The 19,302-nt window shown below is 35.3% G+C and overlaps 3 protein-coding genes and 1 long non-coding RNA gene across 8 annotated transcripts in view; 3 read left to right on the forward strand and 1 right to left on the reverse strand.

Annotated features, from left to right (window-relative positions):
- Window positions 1-2,152: 2,152 nt before the first annotated feature.
- On the forward strand, window positions 2,153-8,670 carry LOC116172732 (zinc finger Y-chromosomal protein-like). Of its 3 annotated transcripts, none has more exons than XR_004145739.1 (3): window positions 2,153-2,378; window positions 2,429-3,814; window positions 8,348-8,670. XR_004145739.1 is itself a non-coding variant. In XM_031489999.1 (2 exons), exon 2 carries the CDS (start codon window positions 2,431-2,433, stop codon window positions 3,637-3,639), a length of 1,209 nt encoding a protein of 402 aa, XP_031345859.1. In that variant the 5' UTR covers window positions 2,153-2,378; window positions 2,429-2,430; the 3' UTR covers window positions 3,640-4,454. The 3 variants fall into 3 exon arrangements, 1 of the variants encoding a protein (XP_031345859.1); XR_004145740.1 differs by lacking the exon at window positions 8,348-8,670 and having other exon boundaries at window positions 2,429-3,724; window positions 3,755-4,454; XM_031489999.1 differs by lacking the exon at window positions 8,348-8,670 and having other exon boundaries at window positions 2,429-4,454.
- Window positions 8,671-11,301: 2,631 nt separating this feature from the next.
- Window positions 11,302-14,475, forward strand: LOC116171006 (TGF-beta-activated kinase 1 and MAP3K7-binding protein 1-like). Its single transcript, XM_031487622.1, has 4 exons — window positions 11,302-11,683; window positions 11,735-12,108; window positions 13,634-13,890; window positions 13,939-14,475. Exons 1-4 carry the CDS (start codon window positions 11,364-11,366, stop codon window positions 14,380-14,382), a joined length of 1,395 nt encoding a protein of 464 aa, XP_031343482.1. The 5' UTR covers window positions 11,302-11,363; the 3' UTR covers window positions 14,383-14,475.
- Window positions 14,476-15,678: 1,203 nt separating this feature from the next.
- Window positions 15,679-17,771, forward strand: LOC116171008. Of its 2 annotated transcripts, none has more exons than XR_004145359.1 (3): window positions 15,679-15,787; window positions 16,260-16,561; window positions 16,613-17,771. It is a non-coding gene; the product is annotated as an uncharacterized LOC116171008 (long non-coding RNA). The 2 variants fall into 2 exon arrangements; XR_004145358.1 differs by having other exon boundaries at window positions 15,785-15,877.
- A 383-nt stretch (window positions 17,772-18,154) lies between these two features.
- Window positions 18,155-19,302, reverse strand: part of LOC116171005 (4-hydroxybutyrate coenzyme A transferase) — a 42,833-nt gene continuing 41,685 nt past the window's right edge. For both annotated transcript variants that reach the window (XM_031487620.1, XM_031487619.1), the window contains one exon: window positions 18,155-19,266. In XM_031487620.1, coding sequence (XP_031343480.1) covers window positions 18,845-19,266 — 422 coding nt within the window. In that variant the 3' untranslated portion in view covers window positions 18,155-18,844. The remainder of the gene's footprint in view (window positions 19,267-19,302) is intronic.

Consider the following 19,302-nt stretch of genomic DNA (forward strand, 5'->3'; position numbering starts at 1 on the left):
CTACCGCAATCATATATCAGTTTGGCATCATGCGGTGAGGAACCAGGATAGCGTAATCGAAGACTGCCGCAAATTAGTAAGAGAGGCATTTACTCCATACTTAGACTATGAAAGAGAGGGGACCCGTAATAGAGAGCGCGCGCGTGAAGCAAATTGCGATCATACTGCCACCACCAGTGGCGCCCGCTCGGGTATTACATTAGGAAATTACAATTTATTTATACTGCCATCATGGTATGATTAACCTGTGCGTACAGTTGTCGGACATAATATTAGGTTCTTATCTGAATAGAGAGACAAAAAACGCGATAAACGTAAACATACGACTGGACTTTGATCGTTTCAGAAACTGGGTTCGCGATATAAGCGCAATATTATTGAAAGTAAAGGGTTTTTCCAAGGGTTTTTCATTAAGAGCGCTCGAACTTTGAAATGAAATAAAACAACCTGTTTAAGTGATATTACCACAAGTTTTATAATATTTTAAATGATATTCGAAGACATTATTTATGAAAAATAATTTCAGTGAAATGGCCCCCGCGACTCCGCTGTGGACGTTGCATTGTGGTGGACCAATTTTGGACATGTTCGCTTAAACTGGGCTGAATTTCACGAAGAAAGCGAGTTATACTGGTCTTTAGGGCAGCAATTGACTGTGGTTGGTCTGCATAGACTAGGGAACTGAAAATCCAAGTCTCGGCGCAAAATCCGCCAAGTTAACATGCCAGAAAGACCCATCTCTTGCGCACTCTGCAGAATGGGCTGCCTGGGGTTTTCTCGCATACTATTCCGAACGGCAATAATATTCTCCAACGATCTTGCGTTTCTTTGACGTACAGGAACTGCTTCATCAATCACTCCCCCCGTTGTCTCAAATTTTTTATTAAACAACGGATTGTGGACTCTGCAGGATGTCCATGAAAGCCATAAATTGGACGCACCGCACGGAACGTTAGGCCAACGGAGCTCTGATTTCGATAATCAATTGTAACCATTTCTACGCAGCGTTTTTAAAATACTAATACACAACCTCACTCTTTCGTACATTAATTTGTCATTCCTGACCACTACTTATAACATCGTTAAAAAAATTTTGTATTCATTTCACTTCATAAATGACGCTTGAAGATGACCAGTTAGGTCGAAATCGATAGCCGCATAAGACAAATACAAAACGTGTCTAAAAAGAATTTCTTTAAACCCCTTTCTCAGTTCCTTGTACTTAAGTAATAAGCTGTTGATACTATAGCAAACCGTTGACGATGACGACTGTGATAATATTGAATTGAGATGTCTTCTCCCCTAACGGGTTTAATCATAACGATCTTCCTTCAGGATATCTTGTGTTTATCGAATGTGGCGGCGATCGATGTGTATTGCTTCGAACATCGATCGATGACCTCTCTCTTTTGAAGACCAAATCCTATCTGTCGTACCACATGTAAGTACAAAGGCAACATACACTGTAGTTAAACTACTCCATACAAAGTAATCAGTCGCCTAAGGGTTAGGCATCCAAACATGTACATATCTGTTACGTCATGTAACTAGATAGTCACGCCGTCACTGGAATATCGCTTGCAGGTTATATCACTTGCTTACTGTAATTGAGAAATTATCAATGAAAAGAAGTATAAAGCAGTATTTTATTGATGCACAAAAATATAGGACAATTGTAAGATTATGAAAATGAAGACCTTAAAAGTGTTTTATTAACTACCATAAAGATTTAATTAAATTTAGCCAAACCAGACAACGTGCCGTTTTTTATCTTGCCTATGAAATGATATTCCTGCTGGACAACGACCACTGCAACTTTTACAGTTGTACGCAGAACAATTCACCACGTTTATATCACACAGTTTTGCACACACAAACTTTATCAATAATGAAGAAATGTCAAAAAATTCACACTGCCACCGCGCTTTGAGTGCCACCGAAAATATGGCGGTCGTCTCGAAATTCGCGTCAAATTCACGCATGCCGTGGATGCGGTATTACGGGTCCCCTCTCTTTCCTTGTCTAAGACTCCATAAGACCCCATACCATTGATATAATCAATGGTCATACCTACTGCATCTGGAGGTGCGAACGCGCTATATAAGATTTGACAACGTTGCATTTGAGAGCTGCAACCATTTACGTGCCCTCTGTATAAGACCTATTTAAATCAAAATATATTTCACTGGCACAACTTCCATCACTGAGCACTAGATTTTATTTGATTGTTGAATTACCATTGGAAGATGACAAAGTTTGTCCAAGATCCGAGACTACCAGAGCACCCGTAAATTGGCTGTTGGCCCTGTACATACTATCACTACAAATCTAAATCTATTTTACTCCTAGCTACAAATGCTGTACCAAAATAGATTTTAGTAAGTACCAACATATGCGACACATTTCTTGACATTAATGTTCTTTTTAGGTATGGAAGGAGATGGTACACCACTCGTTAAAGTAGAACCAAAACATGAAGAAGAAATCCATTCCTCTCTTCAGCAAAACATTTTGGTGAGCAACGAACCTTTGGTTACAATAAAAGATGAGATCGCTATTACTATGCAGTGTTCAAAATCACTTGTAGAAGTACAGCAACATTCTGACCTTCAACATCATATTTTAACTGGGTGCAAAACAGTGTCTAAAGATTTTAAATGTGGTACTTGTGATTATGGGACAAATAATAAACACCTCTTCAAACAACATCTATTAAAACATAAAGTTTCGAAAGTTTTTAAATGTGCCGATTGTGATTATGAGGCATATTATAAATGCAGATATAAACAACATCTTTTAAAACATACAGTTTCTAAGGATTTTAAATGTGCTGATTGTGGTTATAAGACCAGCAATAAACATACCTTTAACCGACACCTTTTGATACATAAAATTTCTAAGGATTTTAAATGCGCTATTTGTGATTATCAGACAAACAATAAATATAACTTTAACCAACATCTTTTAAAACATAAAGTCTCGAAGGATCTTAAATGTGCTATTTGTGATTATGGCACAAATAATAAACGCCTCTTCAAACAACATCTTTTGAAACATAAACCTTCGAAGGAGTTTAAATGTGCCACTTGTGATTATGGGACAAATGATAAATGCAACATCAAACAACATCTTTTAAAGCATAAGGTTTCGAAGGATTTTAAATGTGCTGTTTGTGATTATATGACAAACAATAAATACTACTTTAACCACCACCTTTTAAAACATAAAGAGTCTAAGGATTTTAAATGTGCTGATTGTGATTATAAGACAAACAGTAAATCCAACTTTAACCAACACACTTTGAAACATAATGTTCATAAAGATTTTAAATGTGATGATTGTGATTATGGGACCAATATAAAAAGCAACTTCAAAAAACATCTTTTAAAACATAAATTGTCGAAGGAGTTTAAATGCGCTGCTTGTGATTATAAGACAATCAATAAATACTACTTTAACCGACACCTTGTAGTACACAATATTTCTAGGGATTTTAACTGTCATGATTGTGATTATGGGACCAATATTAAAAGCAACTTTAAAAATCACCTTTTAAATCATAAACATTCAAAGGATTTCAAATGTGATGATTGTGATTATAAGACAACAATAAATATTACTTTAACAGACATCTTGTAAAACAGTTTCTTAGATTTTAAATGTGATTGTGGGACAAATGACAAAAACAACTTTAAAAGTCACCTTTTAAAACATCATAACAAAGGCACAGCTTAGTAAGTAAGCTGTGACAAAGGATAAAGGCTGCAGGAAGCAAATCCCTGTAAAAGAAGACTCAGAGGCTGAACATAAGGAAGTGAGTTGTTTATTACCTACTCAATAACTGTCTCTTGTATTACTTGCGCTGTAAGGTGTGTTGCCTATCCCTTGGGGTATGTTATCACAATGTTTTGTTTTAAACACTATGGAATGGCTTTTTATCCATATCCATTGCTGTTTCACATAACAATAGTATTTGTGCATCGAATAAAACTAATATAATTTTATTAGGCTTACATTATGTATTTGCATTCATACTAATGTGATCGTTCTAATTAGACGCCAATGTATTTATTATTTACTTTAGTAGGTAGGATAAAATGGACTTGGATATATTTCTTAGATAATAACTTTGCAATATGCTAGTCTTGCTTGTGACTCAATTGGGTCCCATACACCGGTACTGCTCCATAAGTAAATATGCCAGCGCCCACAATTTGAGGTTTTTGAAAATGTTCTATGCTAACTTCACACTACAAAGAACACAAAAATAAAGTCAACCCGGCAACGTTTAAAAAAGGTCACCCGAATGACTAGTATATAAATGAAATAGGCTGGGAAAAAAAGAACTTGCCAGGAAAAAAACTAGCAGACAAATTAATATTAAATTGTGTATCAAAACTAAATGTTTGTAATGATGCATTGTAGGTATAACATAAGTTTATAACAATATGTATCACGTAAGCTTCGAGAGGTGACATAGGTTAAAATAAAGTTTTGAGAACAATGGGTCAGGTAAGCAGATACCAAGATTCTGAGAAACGGTGAAATACACAGGACGTGGTGACTCGTCTGTTGTACAATAAAATCCTGTTTAGAGCAAGATGAAAAAGTACATAGCCTTGTAAGGAAAATTTAATGTTATGAGAAGATATGCGGTAAGGTAATCAGTGAATCGCAACTCATATAATCACACATAACGGGCGATCAAAAATGAGTTGCTGTCGAGTCGCCTTTGGATTTTTAAGATAAGTACGATTTGCCTTGTAAACAAAAATTCCAAAGGTGACTCGACAGCAACTCATTTTTGATCGCATGGTATGTACCTTAGGGCCGGTATTATAAAGCCCGCTTGAACGGAGATTGGCGTTCAATCGTAGTTTGAGTGCGATTGCGAGTATTATAAACGCCGTTTAAGTCGTAACCAGAGCTCAATCTCCGATTGTAGTCAACCCGCCAATTTTCTCGGGTTTTGGCGCCCAAACGGAGATTAAGCGCGCGCACGTGTGAAGAACTGTAACCAGTTTATTTTGTTTTGTCATTGTTTCTATTTATAATGAAATGGAAATAATTGAAATTGGACGTGCAAGAGATCGGTTACCGTGGGCAGTAAGCGACGATGACTCTTCATCAGAGGATGAGTTCATTAGAAGAAGAGCAGAAATTTTAGAGAACGTGTTGATCATTTCGGCAAGTGATTCGAAGAGGAATTTCGGCAAGTGAGATGAAGAGGAATTTCGGCAGAGATTTCGGTGATCCAAGGATACTGTTAGATCCCCATAAAACAGGATTCGAGCACTAAATTGTCCCCCAAACAAACAAGTAGGTTTGTGCTTTTCTATGGAAATTCTATTATTTTTGCGAATTTACGCAACTGGGTGTGTTAATTAATTAATAATTGCCCATCGATGGTGAGGCTGTCGTCACCAGCTCTAGCTTCATTACCAGTAAGGTTTTTCACTGTGCTAGATCATATTTTGTCTTCAGTTACTCAAATGTGGCTCAGTCAATGCAGCGTTATACTTCTCTGCAATTTTCTTCCATGCGTGTGTGCAGTATAAACACAGAATTATATAGATGCAAACAAAAAACTCACAAGTGATGACATCCTGATGCTCTACCTTGTTCTTGGTAGTAGAGGCGTCCGCCCGTTTATTTTCAATTATATGTAAATATGACTGAACGCAGTCCGCTTGCTGATGGGCGTACGCGTCCGTAAATTTCCCTTGTCTATCATTGGCACAGTGGCAGGCAAAACAGCGCTATGTAAAACGATTTAGCACGGGGATGAACAGATCAGCACAGTTACAGTGGCAGGGGCAAATGGCACAGAAGCGAAAAGAACGAACGGCGCGGGCGCGATGGGTGCGAAGAACGTAAACGTCATCAGCTGACGCATCGGCCACTGAAAATTCTGCGCCCTGATTGGTCCTCGGTTCGCCCGCAGTGTTACCATCCTAGGGATCGTAAGCTCAAACGGAGATTAACCAAACGCTCTTCCCAAGGTGTTTATTCGAGAAGGGGAGAGATCGACGCGACACGTGGCGGAGAAATATGTAACTAACCTAAACGGGATAAATAATAAGCATTATGGCTGAATGTACGTTAAATTCGTCCTCTTTAAAAAAAATAAGAGCAAGAATTATTGTTGTGTGCCTCAGTGTTTCACTGGATATGATACGATACATACAAAACACAATTTAACCCCGTTTACACCGCCCATTTTGTTTTGTGGTAGCGCCATCTGTTATCACTTCCCTTCTCGAATAATACGCAACCGCTCTCAATCTTGGTTTGACGTTCAATCGCCGTTTGATTAATCTCCGCTTGAACTGTACTTTTATAATACCAGCCCTTAGACAAGGAAAGAGAGGGGACCCGTAATACCGCATCCACGGCATGCGTGAATTTGACGCGAATTTCGAGACGACCGCCATATTTTCGGTGGCAGTCAAAGCGCGGTGGCAGCATATATATAATAGCGTTTTCGATTGGCAAAACTCGTGCTGCACGAGTGCAATTTTTACGTTCTATTGGTAATTTTAGAGCAATTTTCTGTGTTCCATTGGCAAATGTGATGCAACAATTACGCACTCAGTGCAAATTTCGACGCACGAGGTCCGAGAGCTCGTGGAGCTGCTAGTTAACAAATTTTCAAAACAAACGTGCGACAATTTGAATTTGTTTCTTGCATTGGAGAGTTTTTTGTCGTCATCTTGCGATAGACAAGATGCTGAAATAGCCATAACTTCTATTTTACAAAAAGTTGCACTTAATTCATTAAACTGAACGCCAAAAATTGGTCCTTTACAGGAATTTCAAATTTATCTTCCTCATCGTTTATCATAAATAATACTGAAATCGTTTCAGTCATTTTTTAGAATAGAGATTTGTCGATTACCTAAATCTAAAATGAGGAAGGACAAATGACAACAAATATTTACGAATATTTATGTTCCATTGACAGCAATTTTCACATGCATTTCTTCAGTTTCTCGTGCAACACTCGTGCAGTACGAGTTTTTCCAATCGAAAACGCTATAAGGTATGTACTCCTATAGTACATACATATTGCTTCTCTTATATATATGGATATTTGTGTTACTGAAGTGTGAAGTTAGCATAGAACATAGGTGTTACGTACACTATATTTTACAACTTCAAACTAAATAAAATCCCATCACACAATGAAAAAATAAGAGAATAATAGAAATAGTGACGCCGTACACCCAAAACACAACAAAGAAATAGCAACAGACTATAAGCCAACCAGAACACTCATATGCTGTTTGAATTTATGTATGTCATTATAATGGCAGCTAAATGTAAGGCTAATTTATTGCACCGGCATCAAATACGTATAATTCCAAGTTCATAACTTCACAAAAACAACACCTCATAATTACTTGTTTTATTTTAGGTTAACAAGATAATAAATACAGAATACGCGCGCGCGCTTTTTCTAATGTCATTGGTTCGCAATAGGAATAAGGAATAAAAATTCGACGGAACGAAATTATTATTTCTTATTTCCTAGGCTATTTCATATTTCAGTGTTGTGTGCAAATCCATAAAGATCAGTAGATTGAAAATTATTATTTCTTATTTGTTATTTCATATTTCTTATTCCATATTTTTTTCATTGTGTGATGGGCTTAACATTATCAGCAAGCACCGGTCCCAGCCTAGAGAAGGAAAGAGTAAAGCCCATCACACAATGAAAAAAATAAGAAATATGAAATAACAAATAAGGAATAAGAAATAAGGAATAACAATTTTCAATCTACTGATCTTTATGCATTTGCACACAACACTGAAATATGAAATAAGCCTAGGACATAAGAAATAATAATTTCGTTCAGTCGAATTTTTATTCCTTATTTCATATTGCGAACCAATGACATTAGAAGAGGCGCGCGCGCGTATTATGTAATGACGTAAATTCAAACGGCATGAGTGTTCTAGTTGGCTTATACATAGTCTGTTGCTATTTCTTTGTTGTGTTCTGCGTGTACGGCGTCACTATTTCTTATTCCATATTTCTTATTCCTTATTTTTTTCATTGTGTGATGGGCTTTAGGTGACACCAGAGTTAAGGTTTGGACAATGCAGTGTATAATTTTAATTACAAGATACAATGCCTACTATAAGATTTGGCAACGTTGCATTTGAGAGCAGATATCGACTGTGCCCTTTAAGAACATTAATTCTTGTTAGCATTGTTTATTTATTCATGTAAATAAACAATGATGTTAGGTAAGTGTGTACATTTTCCTTACATTTCCGTTTACATTAAAGTTTTAATGAAGTGCAACAATAGATTTCTTGACAACATTATTGTTCTTTTTAGGTATAGAGGGGGATACACCACTTGTTAAAGTAGAACCAAAACAAGAAGAAGAAATCCATTCCTGTCTTCAGAGAAACATTTTGGTGAGCAATGAAACGTTGGTTACAGTAAAAGATGAAGTCATCACTGCACAGTGTTCTAAATATCTTTATAGTGAAGAAGTACCACAACACTCTGACTTTCACCTTTTAACTCAGTGCAAAACAGAATCTAAAGTTTTTAAATGTGCTGAATGTGATTATGTGGCAAATTATAAAAGCAGACTTAAACAACATCTTTTAAAACATCAAGTTTCCAAAGTTTTTAAATGTGCTGATTGTGATTATGAGACAAATTATAAAAGCAGCTTTAAACATCATCTTTTGAAACATAAAGTTTTAAAAGATTTCAAATGTGCTGATTGTGGTTATGAGACAAATTATAAATACAGCTTTAAACAACATCTTTTAAAACATAAAGTTTCTATGGATTTTAAATGTGCTGATTGTGGGTATAAGACCAATAATAAACATATCCTTAACCGACACCTTTTGATACATAAAGTGTCCAAGGATTTTAAATGTGCTAATTGTGATTATAAGACAAACAATAAATATAACTTTAACCAACATCTTTTAAAACATAAAGTCTCGAAGGATCTCAAATGTGTTATTTGTGATTATGGGACAAATAAGAAACGCCTCTTCAAACAACATCTTTTAAAACATAAGCCTTCGCAGGATTTTAAATGTGCCACTTGTGATTATGCAACAAATGATAAAGGCAACATCAGACAACATCTTTTAAACCATAAAGTTTCGAAGGATTTTAATTGTGCTGATTGTGATTATAAGACGAACAATAAATATTACTTTAACCACCACCTTGTAAAACATAAACCTTCTAAGGATTTTAAATGTGCTGATTGTGATTATAAGACAAACAGTAAATCTAACTTTAACCAACATCTTTTAAACTATAAAGTTTCGAAGGATTTTAAATGTGCTGATTGTGCTTATGGGACAAATAATAAACACCTCTTCAATCAACATCTCTTAAAACATACAATTTCCAAGGATCTTAAATGTGCTACTTGTGATTATAAGACAAACAACAAATATTACTTTAACCGCCACCTTTTAACACATAGAATTTCTAAGGATTTTAAATGTGCCGATTGTGATTATGGGACAAATGATAAAGGTAACTTCAAAAAACACCTTTTAAAACATATAGTTTCTAAGGATTTTAATTGTGCTGATTGTGATTATAGGGCCATCAATAAATATTACTTTAAGCAACACCTTTTAAAACATAATGTTTCTAAGGATTTTAAATGTGATGATTGTGATTATGGGACCAATGTAAAAAGCAGTTTCAAAAAACACCTTTTAAAACATAAAATTTCCAAGGAGTTTAAATGTGCCGCTTGTGAATATAAAACAATCAATAAATATTACTTTAACCAACACCTTGTAAAACATAACGTTTCTAGGGATTTTAACTGTCATGATTGTGATTATGGGACAAATAATAAAAGCAACTTTAAAAAACACCTTTTAATACATACAGTTTCCGAAGGTTTTAAATGTGATGATTGTGAGTATAAGACAATCAATAAATATTACTTTAACCGACATCTTTTAAAACATAAAGTTTCTTAAGATTTTAAATGTGATGATTGTGATTGTGGGACACATGATAAAAGCAACTTCAAAAAACACATTTTAAAACAAGGTTTCAAAGAATTCTAAATGTGCTGAGTGTGAGAAGCCGTACGAATCTATTTACTGTAGTCACTGTACTTTACTGTAAGGTAAAACTGTGTCAGTTGGGACGTTGTTATTTTGTTTGGATCAACATTTTTTTTGTGAATGTTGTGGGTGTGGCTACGAGTTAACAAAACAATTTTGCGAAGCGAGTTTGTAGTCAAGGTATTTCTTGGAATTGTTTAGATTAAGAAACTTTTGTACCTCAATTTTATTCGTCATCAATGTGCTCATTAATGCCTTTGTGACAAGTTGGATATGTTTATTAAGCTTTTCGTTTTGTATAGAAAATGTAAAGGTAATTGTTAGACATAAAGTTGCATTTTAAGCAGTAAGAAAAAATTGTATTATTTTTATAGAAATGTTTTGGTTTAGATAAGGAAATTCTAAGAATTATTGTGGACGTGGAAATTCGGATGTCGGCGATTAGGTCCGTCGTAACTCGTATTGTTTATTTTCGTCTCTGTGCAGTTTTTAATGGTTGATGGATCCGTAGACAAATTATGTCGGAAAATCGTTTAATTACCTGAGGCCGCGGAAAGAAGACGCTTTTTGCCAAACCTCGAGACCGAAGTGCTGTCCGTGGAAGTAATTTTTTTCGGAGCTTAGTCTTCCGTCGTTTGAAGAAGTTTTTGGTTGTTTGGACATTGTGGTCCAATTGCATTTAAACAGGCGACTGTATTGGTTAGCCCTAAGTTTCATGTGTGCTAGTAAAAACAAATTTTATTTATATAAAATGTTTCAAGTTTTGTGTTAATTCGGCCTTTAACAACGACAGGAGAGATCTTATGCTTAAAATTCTATTAGCTGTAGTACAGCCAATCACAGAACGCCGCATTTTTTGAAAACATTCACAAATTGCACAAAAATCTCTGGGTGACGTCACTCATAACTCCGCCTACATGCGCAATAACAAAATTGTATCTATAATATAAATACAATGCAAAAGGAAAATCAATATTCCGGACCAACACACATTTTTGGCTATGTAGTATTTGATAAAGTAATGGGCGGTTAAAAATGAGTTGCTGTCGAGTCGCCTTTGAAAGTTCAAGTTAATACTACGATTTCCCAAACAAAAATTGCAAAGGTGACTCCACAACTACTCATTTTTGATCGCATAGTACTTTATTCTTTAACCAAAAACCATCCTGTACTTATCTACAAAATTACTACACGCTGTATATGTTTTATTTATGGTATATGTAACCTATAAATAAAAGATGTATTTATTTATATTTATCTGGTAGTAAATATAACATTTAATTATGCGATCGCTTAGACCAACTCAACTGTCCTACCAAACGGACAAAAGCTGGACGGACGATTTACCAGTATGTAAGCAATCAGGAGTAGGCTTTGCGACGAACCAGATCTATCGAGAAGACGACCACCGACAACAAGAACATTCATTTGAAGATCGAAGCTGCCACTGGAGATTCAACGATACGTCTTACCTGTATGGAGTATTCGATGGACACGAAAGTGCTAGAGCTGCCGATTTCTGTTTTCAACGGTTAGCTGCCGAAATATTACTGGAGCAGTTAAACGAAAAAAAATCAGATGAGGAAACCAAGGAGGTTTTAAAGTTTGCACAATCGCATTCCTTCAAAACAGCAATTTAATTATGTTCTCCTAGGCAAGCATTTATTTCCGTTGAGAAGGGATATTTGGACTCAATTTATGATCGATTAGCCGAACGAGAGGCTTACTTCGACGAAATACCCCAAGGATTAAACTTGTACCAAGCGTATCAGGAGGTGCCCGATGTTGTAGAAAAAATTAAGAGAATCAATATCGAATTGTCTTCTGGAACAACTGCGGCGATAGCTCTTTTGTATAATAACAAATTGTTTGTCGCTAACGTGGGTAACAGCAGAGTTTTGCTTTGTCAAACAGATTTAAACTCGGTTTTGAAAGTTTTGCAATTAAGTATAGACCACGATTTACGGAATGAAGATGAGCTATTGAGACTTCACCAGATTGGAATGAATATGGATTATCTAAGAAAGTGTAAGTATAATTTGTTACAAAATTGCATATCCGGAATAGCTAAACTGTAGCATAGACAATCAACATAACAGTAGCTTTCTTTGTTAAAGTATAATGCGTAAACTTTTAACTGAACACACAAATATCCTATGTTTAGTTACCAGGATCAATATGCCTAACAGTTATGCAACTTACCTTACACACCAATTTGGCAGCAATATAAACAAAAGAATCTTAGTAGTTACTTTAGATATGTATTCGGCCGATTTGTTTAGCAGATTCGATTTATTAACTGTAAAACTATTTTTATGTTTTTTTCAGTTACTCGAATTTTATTGCAATTTGATTTTTTTCTACGCACGCTAAAATATTTAACTTCATTTCTACAATTAAAACGGGAAGTCCTTTTTCTTGTGAAATATTCATTAACAATTGAATCATCAACATGAAATTATTTAATGCTGTTGCTGCTGTGAATGGTGCCAATTGACGGAATTTGCTTATCAGGATATTTAGCAGCAAATACATCCTGTGATTATTGAAATACATCTGTAACATTTCCATTTTTCCTTTCTTTGTATACTTTTTATTAAAAATATAATTAAATAAATCTATTGACGTTTATTGAAAAACATTTGAAAAAGATGAAAGTAAGACTGGTTGTATAGTTTAAGGGGTAGGTCTATAGTATGTTTATGAATTGAACATAGGAGACTTGTGTTATATTATGCTTGTATGTTCGGAGTTAAAATTTACGCACGGCGTGTACAAACATTTTTTATTTACAAGGGTACAAATACGGTCTAACGTTCCATTTCTAGATACACAATATATTTGTGGTGCTTTGATTTGTTGTTGGTGCCCCCTAATAGTTTTCAGCATTAAAACAATGTTGCACAATATCGAATCCAAGTGACCATGAATAATACCATCTTATACATTTAATGTTTATACTAAATCGATGGTGTTTCAAACTACTTTTAAAATTATTAAAATAGCTACATGAAACGGTAAGAGGGGAAAAAGTCCCTTCATCAGTCTTGTTTTCATTTGCCATAGTAGCGCTCTATTGGATTCAGTGTATCTATTGCTCTTGTCTCTTTGACAATATTACATTTCCCAAATCCAGCTATATAATTTTATCATTTCGTTCAACATACCTGAGACAGTAAAACCATTGACTAATTGGGGGGGTATTAGTCAATGCTTGTAATACATGTCTACATGTTATGTTTTTTTAAATAAATAATACATGCAAATTCAAACTTAATTCTGATAAATACAAAAATCTACCTACACCAACAATTTAAATCAGTACCAATGTTATTTTGTTTTGAGTATATCAGATCAAAGAGCTCTGTGAAATGTGAATTAATGTTTAACTGCATTTCATCCGCTTCACATCTAGAAATCGACTTTTTATTAACTCAAGGAAGTGGCTACTGTTATATTGGTTGGTTTTGCCAGAGGCGACTGTAGGTATCTGGCAGTTTTTTTTTTTACCAAAACAGGTTAATGTGATTAAAGAACAAATTAATTGTTTTAGGTTCTCACTTAGGAAACCAAGAAAATACCCGTTGCCTGGGTAACTATTTAATAAAGGGTGGCTATAAAGAATTTGACGACTTGAAGGTATCTACACAGGAACCGGTTGTAGCTGAACCAGAAATTATCGGTGGAATACCTTTAGACGAATCTTGCCAATTTTTACTTCTTATGTCGGCCGGTTTATACAAGTCCATTGAGGAGGCGACTGGAACGGATCAAGTCAACAAGTACATTGCACAACTGGTAGTTGAACAAGTACGGCTTGATTCATGTGCTATTCTTTCTTAACAACATTTCTTCTAGTTTCGAGAGCAGGGAACACTCACGGGTGTTGCACAGGCAGTCGTCGATCGTGCTGTGCGACTACACCATGACTGGTATATGTCAAATTCCTTTAAGACGGGTTCCACAAAACGTGAAGATATAACATTAATTGTTAGAAATTTTAATTTCCCAATGCCAAATGCGATCACTTCTCCCACAAATCCCACAGTTACTTTTAATCCTATTTTAAACACAATTCCTAATAATTCCTCTAGTACCTTAACGTCAGTAAATGATAATTACAGGAGTAGTAGTATTGTAAGCACTAATGATACCTCAAGCAGCTCAGATGTTCGAAGCGACAGTGATATTGGTGTCGGTCCTGACCAAAGAATTGAAGGATATGTGGATTTTTCCAGCTATTACAAAAATGTCGAAATTGCTCGACAAAATGGTACTCTTCCAAAAGGGATTGATTTTTAAATATTTTATAAGATCTACTTTTTACAGATCTTTAGATAACTAAATGCTATTTCTTTTGTAGCTGTATTTAATAAATCCTAATTTCGGGGTGTGTATAGTAGTATATCCGCAACAAAAACAAAAGAGAGTCTTTCATTTGTCATGTCTGTCACAAAATTAGTTTAGTGAATAATATAACTTATAAGAACCACAATGCAACAAAATAATAATTGCACAAACGAAAAGATGTTAAGAGGTTTTATTTGATGTACTGATAAATACATAGGAAGCAAGTGCAATGTATTTAAATTTGGTTTGTGGAACTGCTCTTCATTTGTTTTCTTAGCGTCCTGTTTTAAACTTTACGTTTTTGTTTAAATTTCCACAACTATACTGCGATTGGTCTAAACTGTATCCGTAATTATAACCTATATGATATTATTGTAAAGAGAATTTCAAGCCCTTTAAGAATGTTACAGAAAAATGGATCCGTTCTATCATAGACTATCCTCTTCGTCTTTGGTTCTATTTAAAAAAAAATTGTTTTCTGATGCTCTTTTGTTTTTTTGAATATGTACCTTCATCAGAAAGTATTTTTGCCTCTTACACTTTTTTCCTATCTCCAATAATAAAAAAAAGTACCTATATACGCTTGGACACGCAAAATCAATCACGCTGTATTGATATGCCTCTGCTACTCATCGGCTAATAACCCTCTTCCACAGACCATCCCTCTTCTGGCCTCTTTAATCTTAAGGATAAGGGGTAAAGACCCAGAAAAGGGTTACTAATAGCATTGATTATATATATACTACGAACGTAAGTATATAATCAATGCTACTAACTATTATAGTAGTAATTTCTGGGGTAAAGAGTAGGGAATAATAATGGTAGTGTCTACTGTACTGCGCGTTTAGGACACATCCCAGTGTGTGACCACTACCGTTGGCGTATATAGAGACACCGTTCAAACGACAAGTACCGAAAGTGTTTACACAGCTTATTTACTATCCAGCTGCACAACTCTCTTGGCGGGAGCGGTTTGCGCCGATCTACGCGCGCAGCGCTTATGCCCCGCCTCTTGGGGTAAAAGACTGCATTGCCTGTTTGGCGTGCAATCAAGCCCAGTGTTACCACGTTGGCCATTGTCCCGAATTCAATTCAATTAGGCAATAAAATGTATTAAACACCCAACCCTAGTTTCATTGCAATATTACGTAATATTGTACAGCAAATTCTAAACGTTCACATTACAATACAGCTCAAAAATCACCTACTACGGTACTGTGCAGCGACCGCGCGATGAAAATTCGTTTAATCCGGCCCTGACTTTTACCCCAAGCGCGAGAAAGAGGGCACCATTCCATCTCGCTTGGTTGTAGACCGCCAGATCAAAGGCGCCGCTCGAGAGTTGCGGAGCTGGATAGTAAGTAAGCTGTGGTGTTTACATGTGTAACAACAAGAACTTTCGATGTCAGCATTTTAAAACATTGTTAGTCTGTATAGGAAGGAAATGGTGTGTTTAGTTTTGCAAGTTAGCTTTTTATCGGTTCATTTTGTGTTGGATTGGATTGAAGGTCACTTTGCTTTCTGTATCCATTGGGCTAAGTTCAATTTGTTCTAATTTGTGAATTGTGCCATTGTAAATTTGCAAAAAGGTATCTAATTTACTTAGTTGTAATATATTGTAAATTATGTCGCCTTCAGCTGTTTGTAATTCAGGGTAAAGTGATTCTTGAATTTGGTGGTACAATATTTGCATTCAATATAAATGTAATTTCTATTTTGACTTGTTTGAGATTGGTCAGTTATTAATTTTCATTTGTTTTGTTTAAACTCATTTAGATTGATTAGCGACTTCAATTCTTTGTGTATGACTGCCTTTTTCACTCTTGCAGAAATAGATGCCGAAGTGATAACAATATTTAACGGCATTCATCTCTAAATAGAAATGTAGTCAAAGGTTACCACCGTATCCAGGACCTTCAGATACATTCTGGATTGGATGAGGTCCGGCTAATTAACAATGCATGTTATGTACTTTAGGTATGTAAGAGACATCGGAATGTATTCCTTCACAAATGGGAAGGGATGGAAGATGCTTTTAAATCTACTTAGCTGGCCCAGGTAGAACACAATTACAAGGCAAGCTGCAACGGGGTAATACGACAATATGCCAAAATTACTACGCAATGGAACGGTAATTGTTCATAAACATATCTTTATTGTTTATGCACTAGGAGTTCTCTAGATACTTTTTGGTTACTGTTTCAATGTTGAATGGTTGGGTTTCGCCCCCAGGACTTGGGTGTAGTTTGGACCGACCAACTTATTCTAGATGTGGCTTCTCGTTGATTCGATGTGGAGTGTAAATTGTCCTCCCAGGTGTGTTCTGCCCGGACCAGTCACTGAAACGACATGCTATGTTCTGTCGTGGAATATCTCAAGTATCTCGATTTTATTACATTGACGGCCAGTTGCACAAAAAAAATAATCCAGGATTATTGTTTAATCCGGTATTAAGACATTTGATTGGCTTTATACTGCAGTATGCAGCCAATCAAATGTCAAAATTCTTGTTTAATCTCGGATTTGGCAAATAATCTAGGATTTTGATTATAATTCGCTTTCCTGCAACCGGCCGTGAATCATTTAATTTACCTCATTACAATATAAATGCGCAAAGCAGTATATATGATCCTGTTCTATGAAAATATGAATGTTTAATCTGCTCTGATGAGAACACACAATGAAATAGATCATTTAACTAAAATAATCCATATGTACTAAGGGTGCGGCTCGCTTGAGCGGCGCAACGCAGCGAATTTTAATTAAAACCCATTTAATATACATCAACAATTAGCCCAAGTTTAAATAGGTATATATACTTACCTACCACTAAATTACACTCCAAATAAAAGCTGACGTTTTTTTCAGTACCTACCAGGTGTACCCCTTAGGCCTAATAGCTTGTATTGTACCTATCGTTGTTCAACTTTAATTCTCGTTGTTCAATTTTAATTCGGCCTGACTGAATAAGGAAATTTGATTGGTTACAATAAAAAAATTATTCAATGTAAGTCAACTGAACTGTCATGATACAAATGTCGTAATCTATGTAAGGAGCAGACCATTAGTTCTACCAACATTGTAGACTCGAGTAAAAGCATTCACTAAATACTGGTTTATTTCTAATCAGTCTATAGTTTACAATATATTATTGCTTTTATTAAATTTGATAAAATTTGCAGGTGTCCGTGTTAAATTTATTTATTTTTAGACATTTTAGGCATTACTTTCGTACATAATGGATATGTGTTAAAAGTTAATGGGTTTGGATAAGACAACAAATGATAACATTTTTTACGTCGAAATGCGAATTCGGCGCGATTACAAAAAAGAAAAGAGACAACGATCAATTTTTGTCCTAATATTGGTCTTTTGCAAGTTTAGCAGTGTATGTCTTTCAAATAAATTGTTGACAATCGTATAGAGAATTATTAGTCTGTATTCTATTTCATTACAATACCAGATGCTTCGAAAATGAACTATACAAACCGTAAAATTTCAAAATTTTCTTGGGGTTTCCCTAGCTACGCCACTGATTAAATCTCTTGTCAGTATTATCTGGTCGAGGTTTGACTATGTACTTGTGCAAAATCGTAATAAAAGTTATCTTTTATTTGTATTTCTGCTGTCGTATTGTGGCCATGTTCTATCTATCTATGTTCATAGTTTTTTTTTATAAAGGATTTCAAATCAATAGAATACAAAAATTACCACACTAGCTAAATAAAAAAAAACAAATGTCATAAGTTTATTATTCCTAGTCACTCTGATGAGCTAAACTTACAGTTGCTATACTTACAAAAATATACAAGATTAAAATGGAAAACTGTTGTCACAATTTAGGTTGTTTAAAACAGAAAATTTCCTTAGATTGCAATAAATACAATCAACTTTTCCACTAAAGGACAAAGGCTTGCTACAATTTTTTATATGAAAATCAGATTTTAAAATATACACTTGAAAGATATAAACTAAGGCAATTTAACCTTAGTATTATAAAAGTATCCTTATTTGTAAGAAATTGATTGGCATTTTTTAAAAACCAGGAAGACGATAGACACTAAAGAAAATGAAGAGCTCAAGCAGGAAAGTCAGTGCTAGGATGGGAAGAAAGAGGAGTGGGGGAGGGAAGTCATGGAGGAGATGACAATGTAAATGAAACGCTGACACATAGGTACCTTTGTACTGCGATTATAAAAATACAATTTGCAATTGTACAGGCAATTGTAAAGGCCTATTTTCATATTATTTAAATGCGATATTAAACGTCGTCCATGACACATTTTAATTAATTTAATTTAAATCGATGTTGCTTAATAGTTTTGTACATTTAGACAAATCACGCCTACAAAATGTTGAAGATGATCATTACAAAAATTTATTCTATCATACACCATACACGGTATTCTGAACATTAACATGCTCTGGGCATAGTCTTAAAACGTTCAAATGCGGCTTTCTCTAAACTTTCGCGGTGATCGGGATGCGCGACATTAATTAAAGCATGCGCCCTTTGTAAAAGCGTTCTTCCGAATAGTTCCGCGATACCATGCTCTGTTACGACATACTGCGCGTGCGCTCTACTTGTTACAACTCCAGCACCAACTTTTAGAGTCGGCACAATTTTAGTTTCCTTCTTATTGGTAACTGATGGTAAGGCAATTATAGGTTTGCCTTTGCCGTCCAGTGCTTCTCCAGCACCTCTAATGAAATCAACTTGCCCTCCAAATCCAGAATACATTCGTGTCCCTATGGAATCGGCGCAGATTTGACCTGTCAAATCAACTTCTATGCAGGAATTAATGGCGGTCATATTGGGCAATTTCGCGATAACCTCTACAGCAATGGGATTAAATTAAATTTGGAAGTACA

Source organism: Photinus pyralis, unplaced genomic scaffold (assembly GCF_008802855.1).
Source record: "Photinus pyralis isolate 1611_PpyrPB1 unplaced genomic scaffold, Ppyr1.3 Ppyr1.4_LG5, whole genome shotgun sequence".
Classification (NCBI taxonomy): domain Eukaryota; kingdom Metazoa; phylum Arthropoda; class Insecta; order Coleoptera; family Lampyridae; genus Photinus; species Photinus pyralis.

Excerpts from the sequence above, each read along its gene's own strand:
- LOC116172732 (XM_031489999.1), top strand. The coding sequence starts at position 2,431 with ATGGAAGGAGATGGTACACCACTCGTTAAAGTAGAACCAAAACATGAA.
- LOC116171006 (XM_031487622.1), top strand. The coding sequence starts at position 11,364 with ATGCGATCGCTTAGACCAACTCAACTGTCCTACCAAACGGACAAAAGC. Across the intron at positions 12,109-13,633 it reads TATGGATTATCTAAGAAAGT|GTTCTCACTTAGGAAACCAA; the intron begins GTAAGTATAATT and ends TAATTGTTTTAG. Across the intron at positions 13,891-13,938 it reads CACAACTGGTAGTTGAACAA|TTTCGAGAGCAGGGAACACT; the intron begins GTACGGCTTGAT and ends CATTTCTTCTAG.